At 50.4% G+C, this 19,838-nt stretch overlaps 1 protein-coding gene and 1 long non-coding RNA gene across 5 annotated transcripts in view; both read right to left on the bottom strand.

The window, feature by feature from the left end:
- Positions 1 to 1,576: 1,576 nt before the first annotated feature.
- LOC138686487 (uncharacterized) lies at positions 1,577 to 9,681 on the bottom strand. Its single transcript, XR_011325871.1, has 3 exons — positions 9,531 to 9,681; positions 5,794 to 5,897; positions 1,577 to 4,358 (listed from the first exon to the last, which is right to left on the bottom strand). It is a non-coding gene; the product is annotated as an uncharacterized lncRNA (long non-coding RNA).
- A 6,622-nt stretch (positions 9,682 to 16,303) lies between these two features.
- TEDC1 (tubulin epsilon and delta complex 1) overlaps positions 16,304 to 19,838 on the bottom strand; it is a 77,098-nt gene continuing 73,563 nt past the window's right edge. For all 4 annotated transcript variants that reach the window (XM_069789907.1, XM_069789909.1, XM_069789910.1 and 1 more), the window contains one exon: positions 16,304 to 17,554. In XM_069789907.1, the coding sequence (XP_069646008.1) occupies positions 17,195 to 17,554 (360 nt within the window). In that variant the 3' untranslated portion in view covers positions 16,304 to 17,194. The remainder of the gene's footprint in view (positions 17,555 to 19,838) is intronic.

The raw sequence follows: 19,838 nt of genomic DNA, 5'->3' as shown, positions 1-19,838 counted from the left end.
CACGGGCTCATTCACCAATGGAGGCTGCTGGTATGACTGCGCTGCAAGTCAGTGCCTTCCTCTGGCTCCTTGTGGTCTTCATCAGGAAGGAAAAGCCCAGGAGATCCCAGCAGAGCCCTCTGGAGCTGTGTGACAGGCATGAAGCCTCTCCACGGGGATGGACGGCTTCCAGAGACCCACCAGCTTCCCAGCCCACCTTACAACCAGGGTTCAGGACTCAGCTGTAAAGCAGAAAGAGCTTTTATTTTTGTCCAGAAAAGAGATGCTTAAAAGTTATAGCCAAACAAACACAGACAAAGTGGGATACCCCCCCCCAAAAAGCAGCTTTAAATAGAGACTTCATTTCATCTGGATGTCTCATTCCAGTAAAATCTTATCTGCAAGTTTCAGGGCTGCCTGGGAAATCTTGCTGCCTCACCAGGGAAAAGGATATTTAAAAAGGATTAAATCTGACAGTCTTATACCAAAAGTGGATTTTTAAGACATAAGCAAAGATTCAAGAGGAAAAGGTTAGTGGGCTGTTGAAAACACAACTGCATTTAGGCTAATAAAGCTTAATTTCTAGTTAGACATTAACAGACTGAATGTGATGAGCCACGCTGACTGCTGGGCTCAGGTACTAATGAAGGCAGGAAGATGCTGCGGCGGTGATGGGAAGGGAGGGGAGCCAGAGCCCCCCCCCCTTTCAGCACAGACTCCCACCAGGCCACTCACCCACCCCCCCCACCACCCCCCCAAAGGCTGCTGAGGTCCTGGGTGAGCAGCAAGCACATTACGGGGCACACAACAGCAGGGTCATGAAAGCAGGCGTTAAGGAAGGGTTGGTTGGTGTCACGACCCAGACTGGACAGACCAGGGAGTCGTGCTTAATTGGAAATTCCCTCGGGCTAAATTAAGGTGAAACGACACCAAACAATCAGTTAAAGATTTTATTCATGACAGAAGCAAACTGAACTGGGGAGGCGTGGTAGTAGGTGGCAGGGTTTCTCACGACAGGAATTGGGAAGAGACTACTTCTGTAAACCCGGTAACCATATACATCAATTCAGGGAATAAGGAGATCCCTCCCGTTGAGTCACGAGGTTCCGAGCAGACCCCCTTGCTTTCCAGACTCCTCCTCAGAGAAGGGCCCCGGGGCGGCTGGATCCACTCTTAGTCTCAGACTTGGTCAAAGGTTTATATCTTGAAACGGATGAGGTGTAGGGATTGTGGAAAAGGAAAGAGAGAAGAAGACAGAGGGAGAGAAAGGAAGAGAGAAAGATTTCACCGGCCCTGGGCCCTGCGTTGGTTCAGTCAGCCAAGGTGTCCAGTCAGCCCAGGGGTCCAGTCCCGGTGGGCTCGCACGCCCGGGGCTTCAGTTTGCGTCCTTTTATCATCCTTGCCCCTCCTTCGGGCGGGCACCCCAACTCCTCAGGTTAATGACCAGTTCGTGAGCCTTTGGGCTTGGGGGTCATTTGGGGAATAACTTCTCCTTGCCTGCAGACACGGCCGTTGTTTGGTCTTTGTATCAGAACAGCTTCTCAGAACAGGGAGCTGCGCACCCTCCAGCACGGCCTCCCCCTCCTGTTGCTCTGAGCTGATGGGCTTTTCCCCTTGGTTCCTTGCTGTGCAGGCTTTGTCTTCAAGCAGAACTTGCCCCACCACAATGTTTGAGACAGTAATTCTTTCAGTCTCTCACAGCTGGTGTATTTAAGACCCCCAGAGGCAAGAGAAGATTTGACCTGAATTTAAAGTATATTAGACATCAAAGAGCCCCCTTCTCCTTCTAGGTGGGAGGTCTCGCTTTTTGCCCCATCCCACAGGAAAACTCGTGCATCAATTAGGGCTCAGCTCACCCTACAGCTATGGAGTAATTCAAATCAATCAAACACATCGGCTCCTTAGCCATTGAGGCTTGCTCCAATTAGTTTCAGCTTTAAAACAGAGCAAGTATGATATAAATTCTGTTTCACGAAGCTCCCGTCTATATTTCTCCCCAAATATTGAAATGACATTTCTGCCTACTGAAAATAGGACCTTGGAAAAGACTCTCTGGATAGTTCATTTGCTGGAAAAAGAATTGACAGCCCAATTAATCTCGCAGCCTGCGACTTTTAAAACAGGGCTGTCAGTGTAGGTGCTCTGGGATGAGAGCAGGAGAGGCTGGATAAATATCACAAGATGCTGCTGTCCCAGACACATTAAGCCTCTCCCCGGTGCCTTGCACCATGCTCCGGTCTGCCCACCAGTCAGGCATACTGGTATATACCAGATGGCATAACTGCCCAGGCATCTGTGGGCTGCCCCGAGCTCAGATCCGGATCCGTGTCCCTTTGTGCACAGCTGGCATGGACGTGGCTGACGGGACGGGGACCAGTGTCCCTGACCCAAATCTGCTCCTAGTTCACCCAGCACAGCGCAGCCACCAAGCTGGGGGAAACACCGGCGGTGAGCCGAGCCGAGCCGTGCCATACCATGCTGCAGGGGCACCAGTGCTGTTGCTCAAAGCTGCTGTCCCACACAGAGCACCCACAGCCAGCACAGAAAAGGCCCCCAAAAAGGAAACGCTTTGCTTCCCATTTTCCTTTCCAGCTAACCATCTCCCTATGCGATCGCTCCTCCCCTTCGCAACTGATGCTCCCCAGACATTCACCTCTTGTTTCCACCGCGGACAAGCCCGTGGCTGGGCAGTTTGTGCACGGTGAACTCCTTACCCCAGCCCTCCGTTGGCTGCAGACACAGACGTCCCTTGCAAAATAACTCGACACGCGCTTGTGAAAGGGCAGCCGCCACTGCGCAGCTCAGCCCCACCGAACAAGCCCACCAAACCGCTGGCCGTGGCAGCTGCAGTTCTCCGAGGCCGGGTCTCCATCACACGTCTGCCCCCCCCAAGCCTGGATTTAGGGGCGCAGGTCACACCGCCGCGCCTGGCACCGTGTCAGCCGTGCTTTAGGGAGGTTTGGGCAGAGGGAGGCGGTGATGGCTTTGCAGGCAGCTGGACGTGTCTGTGACCTTACTGGGTACAAACCATCCCCGCACTTCCCACACAAATGATAGAATCAGCCTTTCAGTCCTTTTTAGAGCGTTAATTACCTTGTTTCTCATTTTTATTATTATTATTCTCTTCTCTACAGGTGTAGAAACACCTCGGGCTATCAGGTACTGTTGTAGCAACAGCTTAAAGCCTCTCCGACTCCTGCACGTGATCTTTGCCATGCAAAAGGCCTCAGCTGGGTATCAATTTCCTTGGCCCCATCTCTAAGTGCCAGAATAAACAGCAGCTCTTTCATGCTGTTTTGTTCTTGCTGCTATCTCCTGATCTGCAGATTGAACACATCATCCTGTCTTCTCCTAGCCTTGATCCCGAGGCTGGATTAATGGGATTAACTTCCAGTTTTCCTTACAACCTTTCTTCCAAGAGCTGACTTAAATAACATGCAGGGATGTCCCTCAGCATCCTGCGCTGCACCCCGGCAGGCACCAGCGTCCCCTCGCATCCTTCCCTGGCAGCAGTTTCCGAGCCAGAAGATGCCCAAGAGGACAGGATGGTCCAAAACCCAATGGCATAAATGCTGCTGAGGCAGGATTGCTGTGACCTGAGCCACGTCAAGTGCCATCGAGAGCCTGGTGGCAATTTCTGGGAGCTGCCTCCTGCCCCCCACTCCCTGCTCTCAGCCTGTTTCTAAATTCACCGGGAAACGGAGCAGCTCATTCCAATGCAGACCAAAAATTCCCACCGTGGCCCACACCGCAAACGAGTTAGACCTCTGCACTGCCCCTAACGCACAGGAAAATTGCTTTTCGACTCTGCGCTAACAAAAAGCAGCCGTGCATCACTTACCAATATCGAGTCCATTTATAAAAACATGTTTTTGCTCCGCTCTAATTGCTTCAAATGAAGCAATTGCATTATGCACCCTCCTTTCGTTGTACCTCGCTGACAGACGCTCTCCACCAGCTCGCTAAGTTTGCCCTCAACATGAATTAGATCTCAATGCTCAGGCAGTGGAAAAGTGGCCACCCTGCCCATCATACCTTGCTGGGATGCAAACAGGCTCTCACAGGTTTCCCAAACTCCTAATGCAGGCTGGCAGCAGGGGATCAGGAACCGAGCAGGCTGGGCAGAGCTCCTCTGCCAGCTTCACCAAGGGGGTTAATTTAGGCAAGAGATAGACCGGGCAGACCTTCTCTGTGAAGCAGGGATGCTGCCACGCTCCTTTGCTCACTCTCGGCTCCTAACCGGGGCTTTTGGTGCTGTTTCTGCATCCTGAGGCTCAGCCTGGCTCTGCTCCCATCCCGGCAGGTTTCCAGGTACCCGGGGGATACCTGGAGTCTTGCGAACTCCGGACAGAAGGTGTCACTTCAGTGCTAACCTAGCACTTAGGGTGAAAAGCAGAATAAATAGCCTTATTGAGCTGGCACACTTAAATATGATACAAGTTAGGCCATAACTCACCTGACCTTGTATTTCACATCATTTCTAATGACATTTGTCATTAATAAGCAGCTTGTCACTTCCCCCTGCTCTCGGGCTGGCGCTGCAGAGCACAGGGCGTCCCTCCTGCAGGCATTAACACCTGGGAGACGCTCCCCTTCCGTGGGCAATGGCACTGCTCTGGGTTTATTCCCTCTCCTGCCATAATTTTCCCCGTGCAACATTTAGCAGCTAGCAAATGACACAGGACCGAAGGGACCGGGACCCTTCTGCTTTGGGATGGCCATGTGCCACCAAGTCCAGGCCAACAAGCAGAGGGACTCACAGCTTCTCCAGGGACAGCACCACCGGGGATGGAGCGGGAATGTCGGCTGAGCTGAGCCGCCCTGGGCTTTGCTGCGGAAGAGCCGTGCGAAGGGGCACAAGGGCTGCGGCACTGGCAGGGTCGGCACTGCTGGTGCGATGGCTCGGAAACCTCCGGGCTTTGGCTTGGGACTGGTTGCTCTCCCGCGTTCCCCATGCCACAGCTCCTGGGCACACGCACAATCCTCCTGCCTGCCTCGGGAATCTGGCCATTGCCATGGAAACGGCGGTGACATCAGGCACTGCTAACGTTACTCCAATGACTAATTGCGTTACGAACGGCAAGCCAAATTCTTGAAACGATTCCCAGGCCCCAGAGATCTGTACCTAACATCCCAGGCAGCTGCCAAAATGTATCCTTCACCCGCAGGGATGCCAGGCAGGGCTGGAGGAGGACAGCTGGGGACCCTCGCCCAGGCTTGGATGAGGGGCTCTTGAGGCTCCAGCCCACTCTTACTTTGAATCCTAATTTTCTGAAGCTCCTCAAGAGCTGTTTTGGACCTGTTTAAGCTGCCCAGGTAGTGCCTCGAGGGCTGCTCTCGCCGGCACCTTGCTGCAGCGGGGCTGGTGCCACCATCGCTGCCCGGTGTGCAGGAGGAGATGCTGCACAGCCAGGATGGGAGCCCAGACACGGTGACCATGGACTGGCGGCACCTGCCTCTGCACAAACAGAGCCAGGCTTCTTTATTTCCCCCCCAGCTTTGTTAAATTTAGCAATTTCCCCCAAATTTTTAAGGGCAGCCTGGTCACCTTCCACCCTGTTGCTGCGGCAGGGAGGAGCATCGTACCCGGAGCCATCCTACAGCACAGTGAGTGTCTGGGCTGGGGCTTGCTGGTAATCCCCTCAGTACATAATTTCAGAGATTTCATCAGACTTCAGCAAAAGGAAAAACTCTGGGGAGAAGGCACTTTGCCACAACAGCTGATGTGAAAAGCAGTCATGGGGTTAGCTATTCAACTATTCTGCTTTTAATTGACAAATACTATAAAAAAGGCCCCAGTCAGAGGCAACTCACGGGATGGGACGATGAAACTCTTGCTCACAGCAGACAGCAGCCATGTGCAGGGCTGACTGCTTGTGGACTCCTTTTCTCGGTAATCTGCTGGATCCTGGAGCCATCTGAAAAAAACCAGCCCTGCTTGTTTATTCATTTATATATTTTAAATCCCTTCTTTAAGATAACATGATAGCTTATTGCATCAGCAATTTATAAGTCCTAGCTCCCTACAGCATCCTAGCTGTTTATGGCTCTGTATTATTTACTGCCTGACACTGAAATAAGAAACATTATGAAAATAGGTTAAGGAATTATTCACCCGCTCCAGATGCAGCCTGAAATGCACCGGTGTTCACATCCCTCTAATGTATTTAACCCTCCATTGCCCAACCTGCAGGCAGGCCAGTAGCGGTTCCTTTCTCCTCCCAGCCCCCACGCTCCCGTCGCATCCTCCTCCAGGCCCTCAAGGACAGCGGGAGCAGGCGCTGTGCGTAATCATGTTAGTTAGTGGAAGACACTGCTTTCACCCTTGCACCGCTCTAGGAAGCATTAATTACAGCAGAAGGCACCGCTAACGCAGAGGCATTTCTCCCTGTGCCTGAGATCTTGGTGATGTCCAGCCACTGGGGAGGACGGGTGGTACGCCAGTATTTAGGAATTATCGCAGTACGTTCTTAAAGGGCTCCACGAATACATTTAGCACAGCAGCTCTACTCATAAATCCCCACCCATCACAAAATGTTAGTCCTTCCTAGAGTGGTGTCCTTTAAGTTAAGGCCAGACCGGTCATTTTTTTCACCAACAAATAAAAAAATTTATTATTTCACTTTTTTGTTGTTGGTGGTTTTTTTCCTACACAAAAGTGCACTTTCCCACGCTGGACAGAAACACGGGTTTCCCCGCGGGCTGCCGGGGGCTCGGGCTGCAGCCCAGGCGAACCGAACCGGCTGTGGCCAACGGTGGCAGGGAGCCTGCATCAGCTCTTCCCCATTAATAGGCTCATTTAGGCAGCCGTTCCCCGCAGCGCCCATTAACACACATGAGAGAGTGCCCGGAGGTGAGAGCTTCACTAATCAAATGTGCTATTAAGATCCTAATCCATTTCATTAGCCCGTTTCATTTGACACTTAGTGAGGCTCTGAGATGCTCTGTGTAACGGGGACCAAGGCACGCGGCCTGTCCTGGGGAAAAATAATCCTTTTCATTAGACCCGTAATTCCCTTTTATCCTTTATTAGTTTATTTCTAAAGCCAAAGGGCACTGGGGATGTGCAGCTCTGGCAGAGATGCCGTGGATTTTTCCCCTCGTGTGCGTGTGTCACCACGCGGAGTGTAAGACCGGGAGGGATGCGCAGACAGCAGCAATACCTGTGTGTTGTTTGTCCCGTTCCCCCCCCCCCCCAAAAAGCCATAGGCCACCTGATTATTTGATTACATATTACATACTACTGGACCATATTTTGGGGATGTTATCTAGAAGACCCTCCACTGAATGTTTTGGAGACTGAAATGATTTAAATACTTCAGCCCCATGTGAAATAATTTCTGATTTCTTTCTTCCTTTGATTGGTAGCCACGTGAGATGGTCTCAAAGGTCAGCAGAGAGGTGGGATGCAGAATTAAATACAGATTGTTCAGGAGGCTGAGAAACCCGGGAGCTAAACTTGCACCAATGCGTTAGGCAGATCAGCTGACACCACTTAATTTTCAGTACACATTCTGTATCACCTCTTCAAAACAAATGAACATGACGATGCGTGACTCCGCCTGGGAACCGTACACGACCATGGGGATTTTGTGCGTGGGGAAAGGTCTTAAGTTATCGGATAAACAGGTCTTAAGTTATCAAATAAGCATTCCTAAATATGTGGACTTCCCACACAGAAACACACTTGAAACTGCATTAAACCTTCATACCAGTAAAGAAATATTTAATGAAATACTAATTTTGTGAATATAATATTCACCTCAAGGACTAGCTTGTGGCAGTTCTTCAGTAACAGCTGGGGAAAAGACTTAACATCTCGCTGAAATGCTCCCACTGAGCAAAGCTGAAACGTTTCAACCACAGGTTTAGCAAGCTCCTACCTGACAGTAACCTTCTCCCTGGGTGCCTGAGGGTTATTTGGGAGCAATCCCATGTGCCAGCAAGCCTTCCAGGCCACCGAGCTCACCCCTGAGGGTTGCTGCCAGCTGCTGCCTGGCAGGAGAGGGGACGAGCTGGCCACAGCCGGGCTGGGCGGCAGCTCGGTCCTCACTGGGTCGGGCTGGTAGAGCACGAAGCAGGTGGCTGCAGCCCAGGAGCACCCTGTACCGTTCTCCCCTGGCCACACAGCCCCACTAGCAGAGCCCCCGGGTCCGTCCGGCTTCGCCTTGCTCAAGAACACATCATTGCCCTCGGTCCAGGACAGCAGCATGCACCTCGGTTTCTGTTCCCCAAGCAACGTGCGAAAGGAGAGGAGGTGCAGCCTGGGGATGTCCTCCTGGCTTTTTCTCGCTGGGGTCACTACTTGAGATGGGGAAAGGGGGAGAGGCCCTGTCCCCACAGCCAGAGGTGGCAATGGAGGGGATGAGTGGCAGCCGGAGCATCTCTTACAGCGGGACTTTTAGGGGGACTTGGGGCCTTTTGATAATTTGTGAGCATACAGAGTCCCTGCAGCCAAAACAGCAAAATCCCTGTTTCTTGCTCTGTTCTAACCCATTTCTTTTGAGACAAACAATCTCTGAGCAATTGATGCAAAAAAAATATTTTAAAAAGCATCTTTTCCCTTAGAAATTCAATCCCATCTGCTCCCTCAGCATTGCCTGGGGCATTTGCCTCCCCCTGAGCAGCCAGTGGAGGAAAGGCAGCTCCCACCCGCGCTCGCCGGGACCCCCGGGCTGCCGCTTCAAAGCGCTTCAGGGGTGGGGGGTCCCGGGAAGGCGGCTCCATCACGGGCACCATGATGCTCGCCAGAAAAAAACAAAGCTCAAAGCTGTGTGCCACATTGCTGTGCTTGGAAAAATGGTGCTGAGAGAGGGGAGCGATGTGCGGCGCTGCTGGTGGGGAGGGCAGCTGGGTGGCAGGGAGCTGCCGGGGGGGGCTCCAGACCCACCAGTGCTGCCCTTGGTGATACAGCCCAGGGCATGGCTAGCTGGGGCTCGTGTTCAAGAGCAGCAGCAACGTAGGCGGTAACGCTGAGCTGTAGCTGAAACTGGAAGGAATATGCCCACCGGCTCCCTCAGCGCAGGCTCGGAGCACCCCACATCAGCTCCTCACGGCACGACCGCGTTAAGCAGCGCCATGGCAGCACCAGGAACCTTCAGCCCCAGGTTTTCTCTTCAAGTGTAGAAGAGACACATCTTTTTTTTTTTTTAAACGCACCACCATCTCCAAACAAAACTAAACACAGGCAAGCAAAAAAATCCCTGCTCAGCAGTGAGACTATAAATCACTCCCTTTCCTATCCCTGCTGGCCACAGAGGCTGGAGCGTGGCCGTGGCTGGTGGGCAGAGGCACACCCTTGCAGAAAGCATGCTCTCCAACCCCCTGGGCTCTGCAATTTTCTCCTTGGGAAGTTTCACAGCCCTGTGAGCCCATCCCCACGGCAGCTCCCAGGGGAGCAGCAGAGCTGCGCACCCCCACGGCAGGACTGGCCGCAGCGGCACGTCCCCGCAGCACCCTCGCGGCGATGGCAGCTCGGGGCGATGCCGTCCCTCCCCGCTGCAGTCCTGCCCTTTCCATCCTACAGCCCCCTCTTTCCCCACAGCACTTACGGCCCAAATCACGGCCGTCTGGTTTTCCGCGGGAACGCAGGTTTGTGCCCTTCCCGCGCTGCGAGTCGCTCTCCCCCTGCCCGGCCATGGCCACGCAACGGAGGCACAGACCCTGAGCGCGTCAATGAAAAGCTTTTCTTGACTTAGTGATATGAATTACGGCGTGATATAAAGGCCTATTAAAGGCTGCTTTCTAGAACAAATGCTGCCCCCGTGGCTAATCAGCAGAGTATTTCCTTCATTGAGAGACAAAATTAATATCGTTGTTTGGCAGATGCAACGATGCCAAGTAAATAACTTGCAATCGAGCTTTATTGTTATGATGCCTTTTGTTGCTGGTCTTGGCCTCGAGAGGGTGGCAATGAAAAAGGGAGAATACAAATGGAAACCTGTAAGAACCTGAAATAAATGCGTGTCCTGAAACTGCGGGGAGCCAGAGATTAATAGGGGACATCAATGTGCACGGCGCAGCCTGGCCACGCTGCCCGGTCCCCCGCCGTGGTACCCAGCAGGCAGGGGGATGGGCACGCAGCCTTGGCCAGGACGTCTCCCCCAGCCCCACAGGAGGGACCCTTGGCTGTGGGCTTTACAGTGTTATTTTCATTTTTAAAAGAGATTAGTAAAGAGAGAAGACACTATGTCAGCACCATGAAAGCTGGCGTTAATCAAGGGTGATAGCGTGGTCTCCTCACAGGTGGTTAGCATTGGAAAATACGTATTAGCATTTTTAATATTAATCAGTATAAGCAGGAAAAAACCTTTAAAAAAAGCTAATTGGAAAGCTCATTTACTTAGAGGACCAGAATGAAATAATATCACATCTCAGGGCCGGGAAGCATTCACACAGAGTGAACTTGCAGCTCGTCCGCACCTCACACGTCCAGGCTCTTCCCACACCTGATGCGGGGACCCTCTCCTCCCAGCTCGCATCAGGGGCTAATCCTGCTCCAGGAGTCACACACGTCTCATGCCAAACACGGGATGAACTGCGCTTCAGAGCTTACCGCCAGCCTAAGGCTTCTTCCAGCTCCCTGCTGAGCCCGTGGCAGGAGCGGGCATTTTACAGCATTAACGGTGCAACCTGGAGAAGCCAAGTCATTACAGGGGCCTGATGCTGTCGAGTGATGGGGCTGGGCCAGCCCACGAGGCAGCGATTTCTGTGCTTATGGCAAACGCACTGGCTTTTACCTGCCTTTCCTCCCTCCCTGGCAAGGGATGCAAGGCGGCTGCAGCAGCAGAACAGGGGGCTGGGAGACCCACCAGCTCCCCTGCTATGCTCCATTGCCAACCCGGTTCAACAGGGAGCCTTCACGTAAAAGCATCCGGAGAAAAACTCTGCCTGCCCTCTTTCCATGGCCAGACCCCTCATGCCCTGCATCCTCCTGGGACCCACCTGTTAGCACAGCCCAGGCACCCATCAGCGTGCGGCCCAGGGAAACTGCAAATCCCACTTGGAAGACAAGAGGCAGGCATGATTAAGCAAAATCCTTTACTTGACCCCTCAAGTGCGGGAGAATATTTTGCTAGCTGAACAGTCGGAACAACAGCAAATACCAGCTTTTTAGCTCAGATTTGTATTTGTAATTTAAAGGGCATTTGGTGGTTCCTGCAAGACAAGCCCAAGGGCAGGCACCGTCCTGCCGCATGGGTTCACCCCCCACATCCCGCTCCCTCCCAGAGCTCCGGTCGTGCTCCACTGAGCCATTGAGTCCTTCCGGAGGTTTGGCAGCTCTGCTCCCTCCAGAGCGGCTGTGGGCTGCTGCTAGGCAAAGGAGGCGTCTTGCAAAACAACCAGGCTGCATTAATAAGGTCAGATGGGAGAAGGAGAGCATTAGTAGGGGCTGAGAGCCTGCTTTGACAGCTACCCTAGCAAATTCCTTGTTTGCTTGTCTTTGAGGCAGTCAGCCACGCTAGAAAGCTAACGCTCAAATATTTCTTAGCTGTACTTAATGCTAAATCAAAGCATGAGCCACCAAGAGAGCAGGGCTCCCTGCCAGCCCGGCTGCCCACCCAGACCAGGCTGGCTGCTGGGGCTGTGCTTCTCCCCTCCCTCCCTGCTGCCCATTTCAGCCCCCCAGAGCCACAAGGGGTTGCTTTCCCGAGCTGCTGGGGGCTGCCCGAGGTACAAACATCTACCCTGGGGTCCTGCAGGACTGAGGAGCGGTCAGCCCTCTGTCTCCCACTTTAAAAGGGTGAAACAACTAAGAGCCAAGGGGCAAGGAAAGGTCAAACTTGGGGTAACTTGCCTTAAAGGCTTACAAAGTGTTTGCACTCCCTTTACTCACGTTCAGTGTGTAGACGGACCTGCACAAGGAGTATTTCTTGGTGAGCAAAGGGCTCTCCGGCCCTGCAGAAGAAAGCAAACCGGCAGGACTGGATGCAGACTCTTAAGATTTATGCTGGGAAATAAGGTGGGACAGTAAACAGTGAAGGTACCTGACTGCTACAGCTCCTTGGCTTAGCGGGGCACGGCTGCCTTGTCACTGGGGGATGATGGTGCAAGACGGGCAGAGTCGTTCGTACGCACAAAGTCCATCGGACCCAGAAGCTGGGGCTGGGACAGGCACCCCCAGCCCAGGCCAGGAGCCTGCACTACACGAGACTGGATGCTCGCATGGTCGCTGTGGGCTGCACACCTCCGTTTTCCTTGTCACCCATTGCAGAGCAGCTGGGGAACAAAACCCCTTAGGGATAGGGATCTGGCCATGGCCCGGTGGCTGGGACACAGGGCAGGTACAGAGGGGCTGGGAGGAGGAGAAGCTTCCCTGCCTGGAGCCTACAGGACACCAGCCTCAAGGGCTCTGGCTGTCAGTCGAGGAGCAGCGGTTCTGGCAGACTGCATCACACGAGCTGTTGGCTCCAGGAGGCAAAGGGGTAAGGGTGAAAGACCCGAGGCTCTCACTGCAAGTGGCTGAGAGAGAGTTTGACCCTGAGGCATGTGTTAACACCCGCTGAGCAGCGTGTACCACGCTGCCACACACACATGCTCACACCAACTGCTACCAGCTCATCCTCCTGCGGGAGCTGGTGGAGGAATCCCACAGGGAAACCAAAACACTCTAGGCTGGAAATCACTACTCCCAGCAGCTCTTATTTTTAAACATAGGTTGCAGCCCTTATTTACCAGCAGGCGCAATGTTGTCAGGAGCAGTGACTGCAGATGCCTCGCTTGCCTTTTCCAAAGTAAACCTCCTGTTTTGACTGCAAGCTGATTGATTCTCAGTTATTTGGGGAGGAATATTTCTAGCTACACAGTACGAGCCAGAGTTATCAGGCAATGAAGTATTTATGGCCAATCCCATTCTCCTAGCAAGATGTTTGGAAAGAAGCACCAGTTACATCAGAAAAACTGGTTAAACCGTGCTCTTCTATAAACACCTCCATGCTGGCCTACCAGAAACTATACATACAGAAGTCCTGTAAAAGCTTCTCTTAAGGCTATGCTTGGAAGCAATCCATCACCATAGAGAGCGTGGTTTAAACACAGCAGCAGTAATTCCACCTGTCTTCAGTGAAGCATTACCTGAGCATGAAGCAAAAGGCCATGCGCTCCCAACCCCGCAAAGAGGGTCAGCTGCTACGGGGGCTTCCTGTGGACAGGCTTTGCTGGGAGCTCTCACCAGGTGAACTTCTGGGACGGCTCTTCACTGCCTGACCCTTGTCAGGTGTACCCCACAACCATGTTCAGCATCTCTGGCGGGTGCTGATTTAACCCTGCTTTCCCGCTTTTCCAGCACGGGCCATCGCCTCTACTACGCTCCTCTCTTCCTGAGATCACTTAGAAACCCTGGATGCAAACCCAAACTAAAGTAACTCCCTTTAAGATGCACCAACAGGGAGAACTTCTGCTGTAGCCTCTTCAAAAAAACAAAACATAACAAACCCTGCTGCCTATTCCAGATGTTAGGGCAGCATCACCACCAGCCTTTCCCCACCACTTGAGTTTAGCAACCAGTTAATGTGCAACTCACTCTCTATCAGCTTCTCCAGCCGATACCCACCCTTCTCTGTTCAACTCCATCAACAATTTTAGGGCAGGTTCCTGCTTTCACAAGGAAATGTACAGCCAGCACGGTGACATGGCAAAGGATAAACCACTTAACAGCTTGTAACTTTGCTTGTCAGTCTGTAGTGGGTTGTTTACAACACTCTCCAATTTCTGTGAAGTAATACTTAACATTTACTGAGCAGGCTTGAGCCGATGGATGAAATGTACCGCTTGAGTCATCTTCCGCCTGTCGCAGCATCTGCCAGAGACCAACCAGTCATTTGGTTGCTGGTTGCCACACATCTCCCAGGGCAGCCGTTCCCCCTTCTACAGCATCTTTGAGTGCTGACACAGGGCCAAGCCCCAGTGACCGAGAAGGTCATTGCAGCCTTTAAAACCAGTGGGCTGTGATGGTGGGTGAGAGAAGTCAGCCTAAACAAGGAAAGGAAAACACTTCAAATGCCACGGTAATGGTATGAGGTGACAAACATCTATTTGTTCCTAGGTTAGATCCCATTAAGTGTGACTGCAATCACCCAGTTCACTTTCCTGCCCTCATTGCAGCTGGTGTTAATCCAGGGATAATTTTCTTAGGCTTTTAAGTGGTGTTTATCATACAGCATCTCCCTGCAGTACTGGAGAGACAGCTGATGCCTCGCCAAGCTCACGAGGATTGGAAAGCATCTGTATTTCAGATGCATCGATATGCCTCAAAAGCAGTCAAAAGTTGCAACCAGTCACTGAGGCATGACCACAGCTCAGTCCTTTTGTGTCCAACTCCCGCAGAGGTGCTGTGATTTTTAAAAAGCAGCCTTCACAGGAAAACCACCCTCTAAAATTTGGTGCATGAGAGTGCCAAGCCCTTAAAGTACCTCCTGCTTTGTGCTCTCCGTGCTGGTGCTGAGAATGGGGGCAAAGGAAAGAGGGGGCTGCAGGGATTGGTTTTAAAACCACTGCCAGCTCAAAACGCCCCGCTGACCTTCATCGGGGACCGCAGAATATCTGCTCTGGTTTAAACTGCTAATTGGTACCTGAAACAAAAGGCAGTGGGAAACTGGTGCCAGAAAATAAAAACTATACTTGCCTATGCTCTTTGCACGAGGTGTCTGAAGTGCACAATGCCAGTGCAGCAACAAGGGTGGAAAGGCGATCTTCTTTTAAGCTGCTTTCAGCTGTAGCCCCTCTCGATATACATGCCAGGACAAGCAGCTCCAGCTCCAACCCATTGGCTCTCCTGACAGCCTCCCATATGGCCACCTCAGTACAGCGATTTGTGTCATGTGGTAAATGCAGCTGTCTGCGATCCACTGTAGGCACTTTTATACATCACACACATATATACAGACATACTGAGCACCATCATTTTTACATTCCACTAGAGAGAAAAATAATTCTTCAGGGTCAAGCAGGGGAAAGGCGCTGCCAGTTGTGGTCTCTGCTGAAACGGGATCCTTGGATGAACACTGAAGCACACTGCACTAAGTACTGTGCGGTGACAAATATTTGATACTAGGAAAGAAGTCATCCCATGAGTGACTACTGTCAGTTTAAGTGGACAGCAGCATAATACATTGTGGCACTCAGCGTTAAGCCAACCCCAATAAGCCACAGCAAGGCATGAGCTAGACCTGCACTTGAATCTGAGTGCTCTCGCCATGCTCAAGACTATTTGCCCACTCTGCTGAAAATCCCAGGAGAACAAAGGAGCTTTTGAGGGCAATGTTTTAAACCTAAATGTGATGCAGTATGAAAATTCCCTTGTATAAAAGCTGAAGGAGTATATAAAATGCTCAGAGCGCGCTAGACTGGTGCTGCCACTCTTGTTAGTTCTAGGATATACTGTTTCTTCCACATTCATGAATAATTTTATCTGAAACCTGTGTCTGAACAAGTCCTCTTGTGCATTGAATTTTAGCAGCCCTGGAGCCAACACCCTCCCAAAGTTGTACCAGCTTGAAACAGTTCAGTGCTTGGTACCCTGCACCCACAGAGATGGTTTGAAAAGCAGAATGCTGTGGATTGGCTTTTTAAGGATGGGGCTATTCTTCTAAGAGCAGCAGCCTAGGGCCACCTGCCCCAGAGACGGATCTCACTAGCCTGCTGGGGTTTTATACTCCAGGACTATTGTTTGTCACCCCCAGTGCCAGCTGACGGCAGGCCCACTGGTTGTGACTGACAGCCTTGGTCAATGCACACAAACACCCCGCTCCCGGCGGCTGTCCCATCTCTGTAGGGTTGACTGGAGTTGAGGTCTCTAGCTGACAACTAAACCTCCCACCAGCCTTGCTCAAGCTTGGTCCTTGGACAAGCCACCAGGTCCACGCAGAGGAAAGGCTGTCTGAAATTTGGCCTGTATTAAACTGAACTTGCATACTCCTGGCCTACCAGCAATGCTGCGTTCAACTGGGTGAAACCAGGGCAAACCAGCCCTCCCCCTGTGGCCCTCCACTGACGTTTGTATTGCCACTCACTTCTGCAAAAAATACATGAGACCAACACGGGTGGCACAGATGAGGAGGGTCTGGAAGCATCTGAAGTTTACCTGGTGCAGCAGAAACCAGAAGACCTGAGCCTTGTCCACCCACTCCCACCTGCACATGGTCTCCCTGCAGAGCAGCAATCGTACTGATGCCTGGAAAGAGGTCCTTAAAGGTTCCTCACATTTGGCTGCTGAGTGAGCCAAGAGCAGCTGGTAATCAGCGACACCGCTGAGCTGGGGTAGACGACAGAAATCCAGACAGAGGAAAGCCCAGCACTCATAGCAATTCACAAATGAAAAGCAAACTGGTTTTTTAAAATTTATTTATTCCTGAAAGTGTACAACTAGAATATAAAAATACTCCTTGGTGAAAGCAAAACAGAAAAGGGTAGGAAATGAATGCCAAGTGAAAAACATTTGCATGTTCCAGGGGAAGAACCCTCCAGAGACAGAGCTTGGAGACTCCTCAAGCTTGGAAGTTAAGGTCATATTTCTATTTTACAGAAACTTCCTATAACAGATCCGTAAGTCATCTCATTGTGACTCATAACTCGGTAGAATGGGTTTCTAGTTTGTTCTCTTTGAGAACCCAATTACTTCAAGTGCATCACACCAGTAAATGAAATCAGTGTGCTGCTTTATTTATTATTAGGCATTTGTTTTTCCTTATGGTGACTGGATTACAGCTGCCACAAATATGCAAACCAGCTGAATTAAAACAGCACACTTCCTTGAACATTTCCCATCTCTCTAAGCCTTGGTACTTTGCATGTTCTCCAATACCTGGATTTTTCTGACTAATGAACTCTTCGATTTGCTGGAAAATATTGAATGCAATTAGTACTTCAATGCACAGCCTCAATATATGCTGTGCCTAGCAGCTGAGCACTATAAAAGAGCCCAGTGCTTGGCAGAAGAACTAGAAATCCGAAAGATAAAAGGGAGATTTACACACACTCCACCAAGGCCTGCTGCAGAATTTAATTGGCAAGGTTAGCAATAAAGGGGCTGCAGAGAGAACCACCAAGGTTATGGCCCCAGTGCAAGTCACAAAGCAGTAACAAGTTATGATTCCCAGGCTTAAAAATTAGAAATTACATTTGGTTCCTCACCTCGCACTCCCCCATGCCAAGCTGCACAATGTGTTCTGATCAAGTCAGTCTGTTCCTTTGCTCTTCTCAGTCCAGCTTTATCTCTTCAAGGGGAGATACAAATCACTCCATCCAACCCTTCTGCAATTTCATCCAGCCTCTGCCTGCACTCTTCCTGCAGCTGCTTCAGCTCTCTCTCCAGGCTGGCCTCTCTCATCTGCAGTTCTCTGATCACCTCTGTAGCACTGACAGCTGAAACAGGCTCCTTGGATACAGACCTACCAAAGCCCATTTTGCTGGCAGGATGTTTGCTTCTGAACACCAGTCTGCATGAACCATGCAGTTGGGGTTTTTTTGGAGCACAAAGGTGTGTAAGATTTAGCAGTTTTAGTTCAACACTTTCCTGTATCTTTCTAGCAGTGGCAGAGAACCCCTCCTTCTGTAGTTCTTCCTCTTTTGTTTTCACCTGTAGAGGAAAGAAAAAAGGGAGGGGGAAGAGTATGGTAGATTTCTGTGTAAAAATCCTCCTGCCAGGAAACAACACAAAATGTCACGTTTGGATTAGGATGTACCAAAGAGAAGAGAGCCAGCTGTGAGTGTAAACCTAAGTGCATGGCAGTAAAAACTGAAGCTAACATGTGCTTTCTATCAGGTAGCAGTCCCAGTGACCAAAAAGCTGCCTGTAGTCATTTGTTTGCAGGTTGACAGTCCACAGTCCACCAGCCCCTCCACTGATGACTAATACACAAGGGCTCTGCATGCTTCCCTCTTACTGAGGAGTGGGTGGTTTGACTTCAGAGCAAAGTGCATGGAGCAAAAAAGGAGACCCAGCAGAGTGACCTTCATCACCGTTGTGCTTTAAGCCACCATGTTGTCATAACAGATTAATTGCCTCGTGACTAACAGTATTATTTCAGTTTGCAAATGCTTTCTGTACTTGGCAATGCTAAAAAGTAGGGACGACAACTGTAAGCTAGAAATTCCTTAATTCTCAATTCTCATTATGGGGTAACAAATAGGAAAAGGAAAATAATGGAGCAGAGACAAAGAAGTAGAGGCTAAGACCAAAATTAGTACCAGGCAGCACACTTTCACTGAAGATAGGCCCAATAAAACAAAGCTTTTCTTGTGACAGAATCACAGAATGGATTATAAAAGCAATTGTATATACTGGGATTTCTCCAAAGCATTTGATTTAATGTTCTCTAACAATTTGATTTGAAGAACTTGCAAGATGATAATCGCCTTGCCAATTTTACTTTACCAGTGGATTAAACATGAATTCAGTGACTCATCTCAAATTGTAGCTGTCAGTGGGGAAACATCCATAAGAAGAGGTACCCTGCTAAGCCCTTCAGGGAAACAGTTCTTGGTCCAATGGCATCTTCCGTTTCTGCTACAGCAACAAGCTGCCAAATCAGCTCAGCCAAAAAGCAGCAAAGTTTCAGAAAAGCGATGTTGCCTCTGCAACCTGCACAAATCCCAGAGCTCTCCTGGAATTTGTGCACAGTTCCGGAGTTCATGCTTCAAAAAAACACAGGGAAACAGAGAGTCGAATCGGAAGGCAGGTCACCCAATGACTCGCAGCCCAGAAAACAAGCCCTATAGTATGAAACTTCAAGAGCTTAAACTATTCCATTCATGGAGACAGACGTACAATTTCGTTTAGATCCTAAAAGAAAGTGGAAAAGAAAGTGGCGAGAGACCAGACTTTGCTGACAAAGCCATAAGAAGATCAAATGGATGAAAATTTGAGTTAGATATTCAGCTTCAGAATAAGACATTGTTTCCTACTGTGAGAATAATGAACCATGAAATGCTTCATTGCAGCTCCAGGGATGAATCTGTTGGCCAAAGCTCAGCTCAGGTCAAGCTCAGTGCTAATGACACCAGCTTTTCCAGCCTTGAAACTGCTCGGCAACCCCTCCCTTCCCTGGCCACGTGTGAAGCTGAACAACTCCTTGGGGTTTTAAATCTGCAGATCGGCATTAAGATATTGGTATCTCACATATTAGGGCTTTGACAAGTTCCCTGTAAAGTCAGGCATATTTCGGCATCTCTCTGAGGCACCAGAGATCAGTCAGAGCTCAAAGGAGCACCAGCTGCAAGGACAAGAGTCCTAACAGAGCAAAGTCCCCCCTGCCTTTGCCACTGCCAAGCTACAAGCGCTCAGGGTCAAACCAGCTGCCGTATCTGGAGAAAAAAGGATTTTTTCCATAGATCAGTAGGGAGGGTTTCATTACTGAAACAAATTCAGAAGCTTTTGACATAGAGGGGCTCGGATTACATTCTCTCACAGTAAGAAACACTACACACACAAGGGCTGCAGTCACAGTTAAACTTCCCCACTGACATCAACTTCACCAGGAATTCACTCGCTTATCCCAAGTCTTTCACCACAGTATCTTCGTCACCTTTGCAGCCAAGTAATTAATCCTCTCCATAGTCTTCTGATGTGTTATTCTCCCCCCCCCTGCTCAAAAGAGATTAAGAAAATAAATCAGAAAAGAAGTAAATTTCTCTGAATTTTTCCTAACACGTTAAAGGCTTTATCGATGCAGAACTATCTGTTAAAGGAGACCTCTGTTGATTAAGGCATTTGAATAGAGTTGAAGCCAAGAGAAGTCTATCTTTGCCCTTGTCCAAGAACCAAGGGTCCCTCTTTATCATAATCCCCAAGGAATCCCAGGACATCTCTTGCTGTTGACTACAAGAATATCTGAGGTCCAATTCTCTAACACCGCTTTAGA

This window comes from Haliaeetus albicilla, chromosome 8 (genome assembly GCF_947461875.1).
Source record: "Haliaeetus albicilla chromosome 8, bHalAlb1.1, whole genome shotgun sequence".
NCBI lineage: Eukaryota > Metazoa > Chordata > Aves > Accipitriformes > Accipitridae > Haliaeetus > Haliaeetus albicilla.
This window is presented reverse-complemented; position numbering and strand designations above follow the sequence as displayed.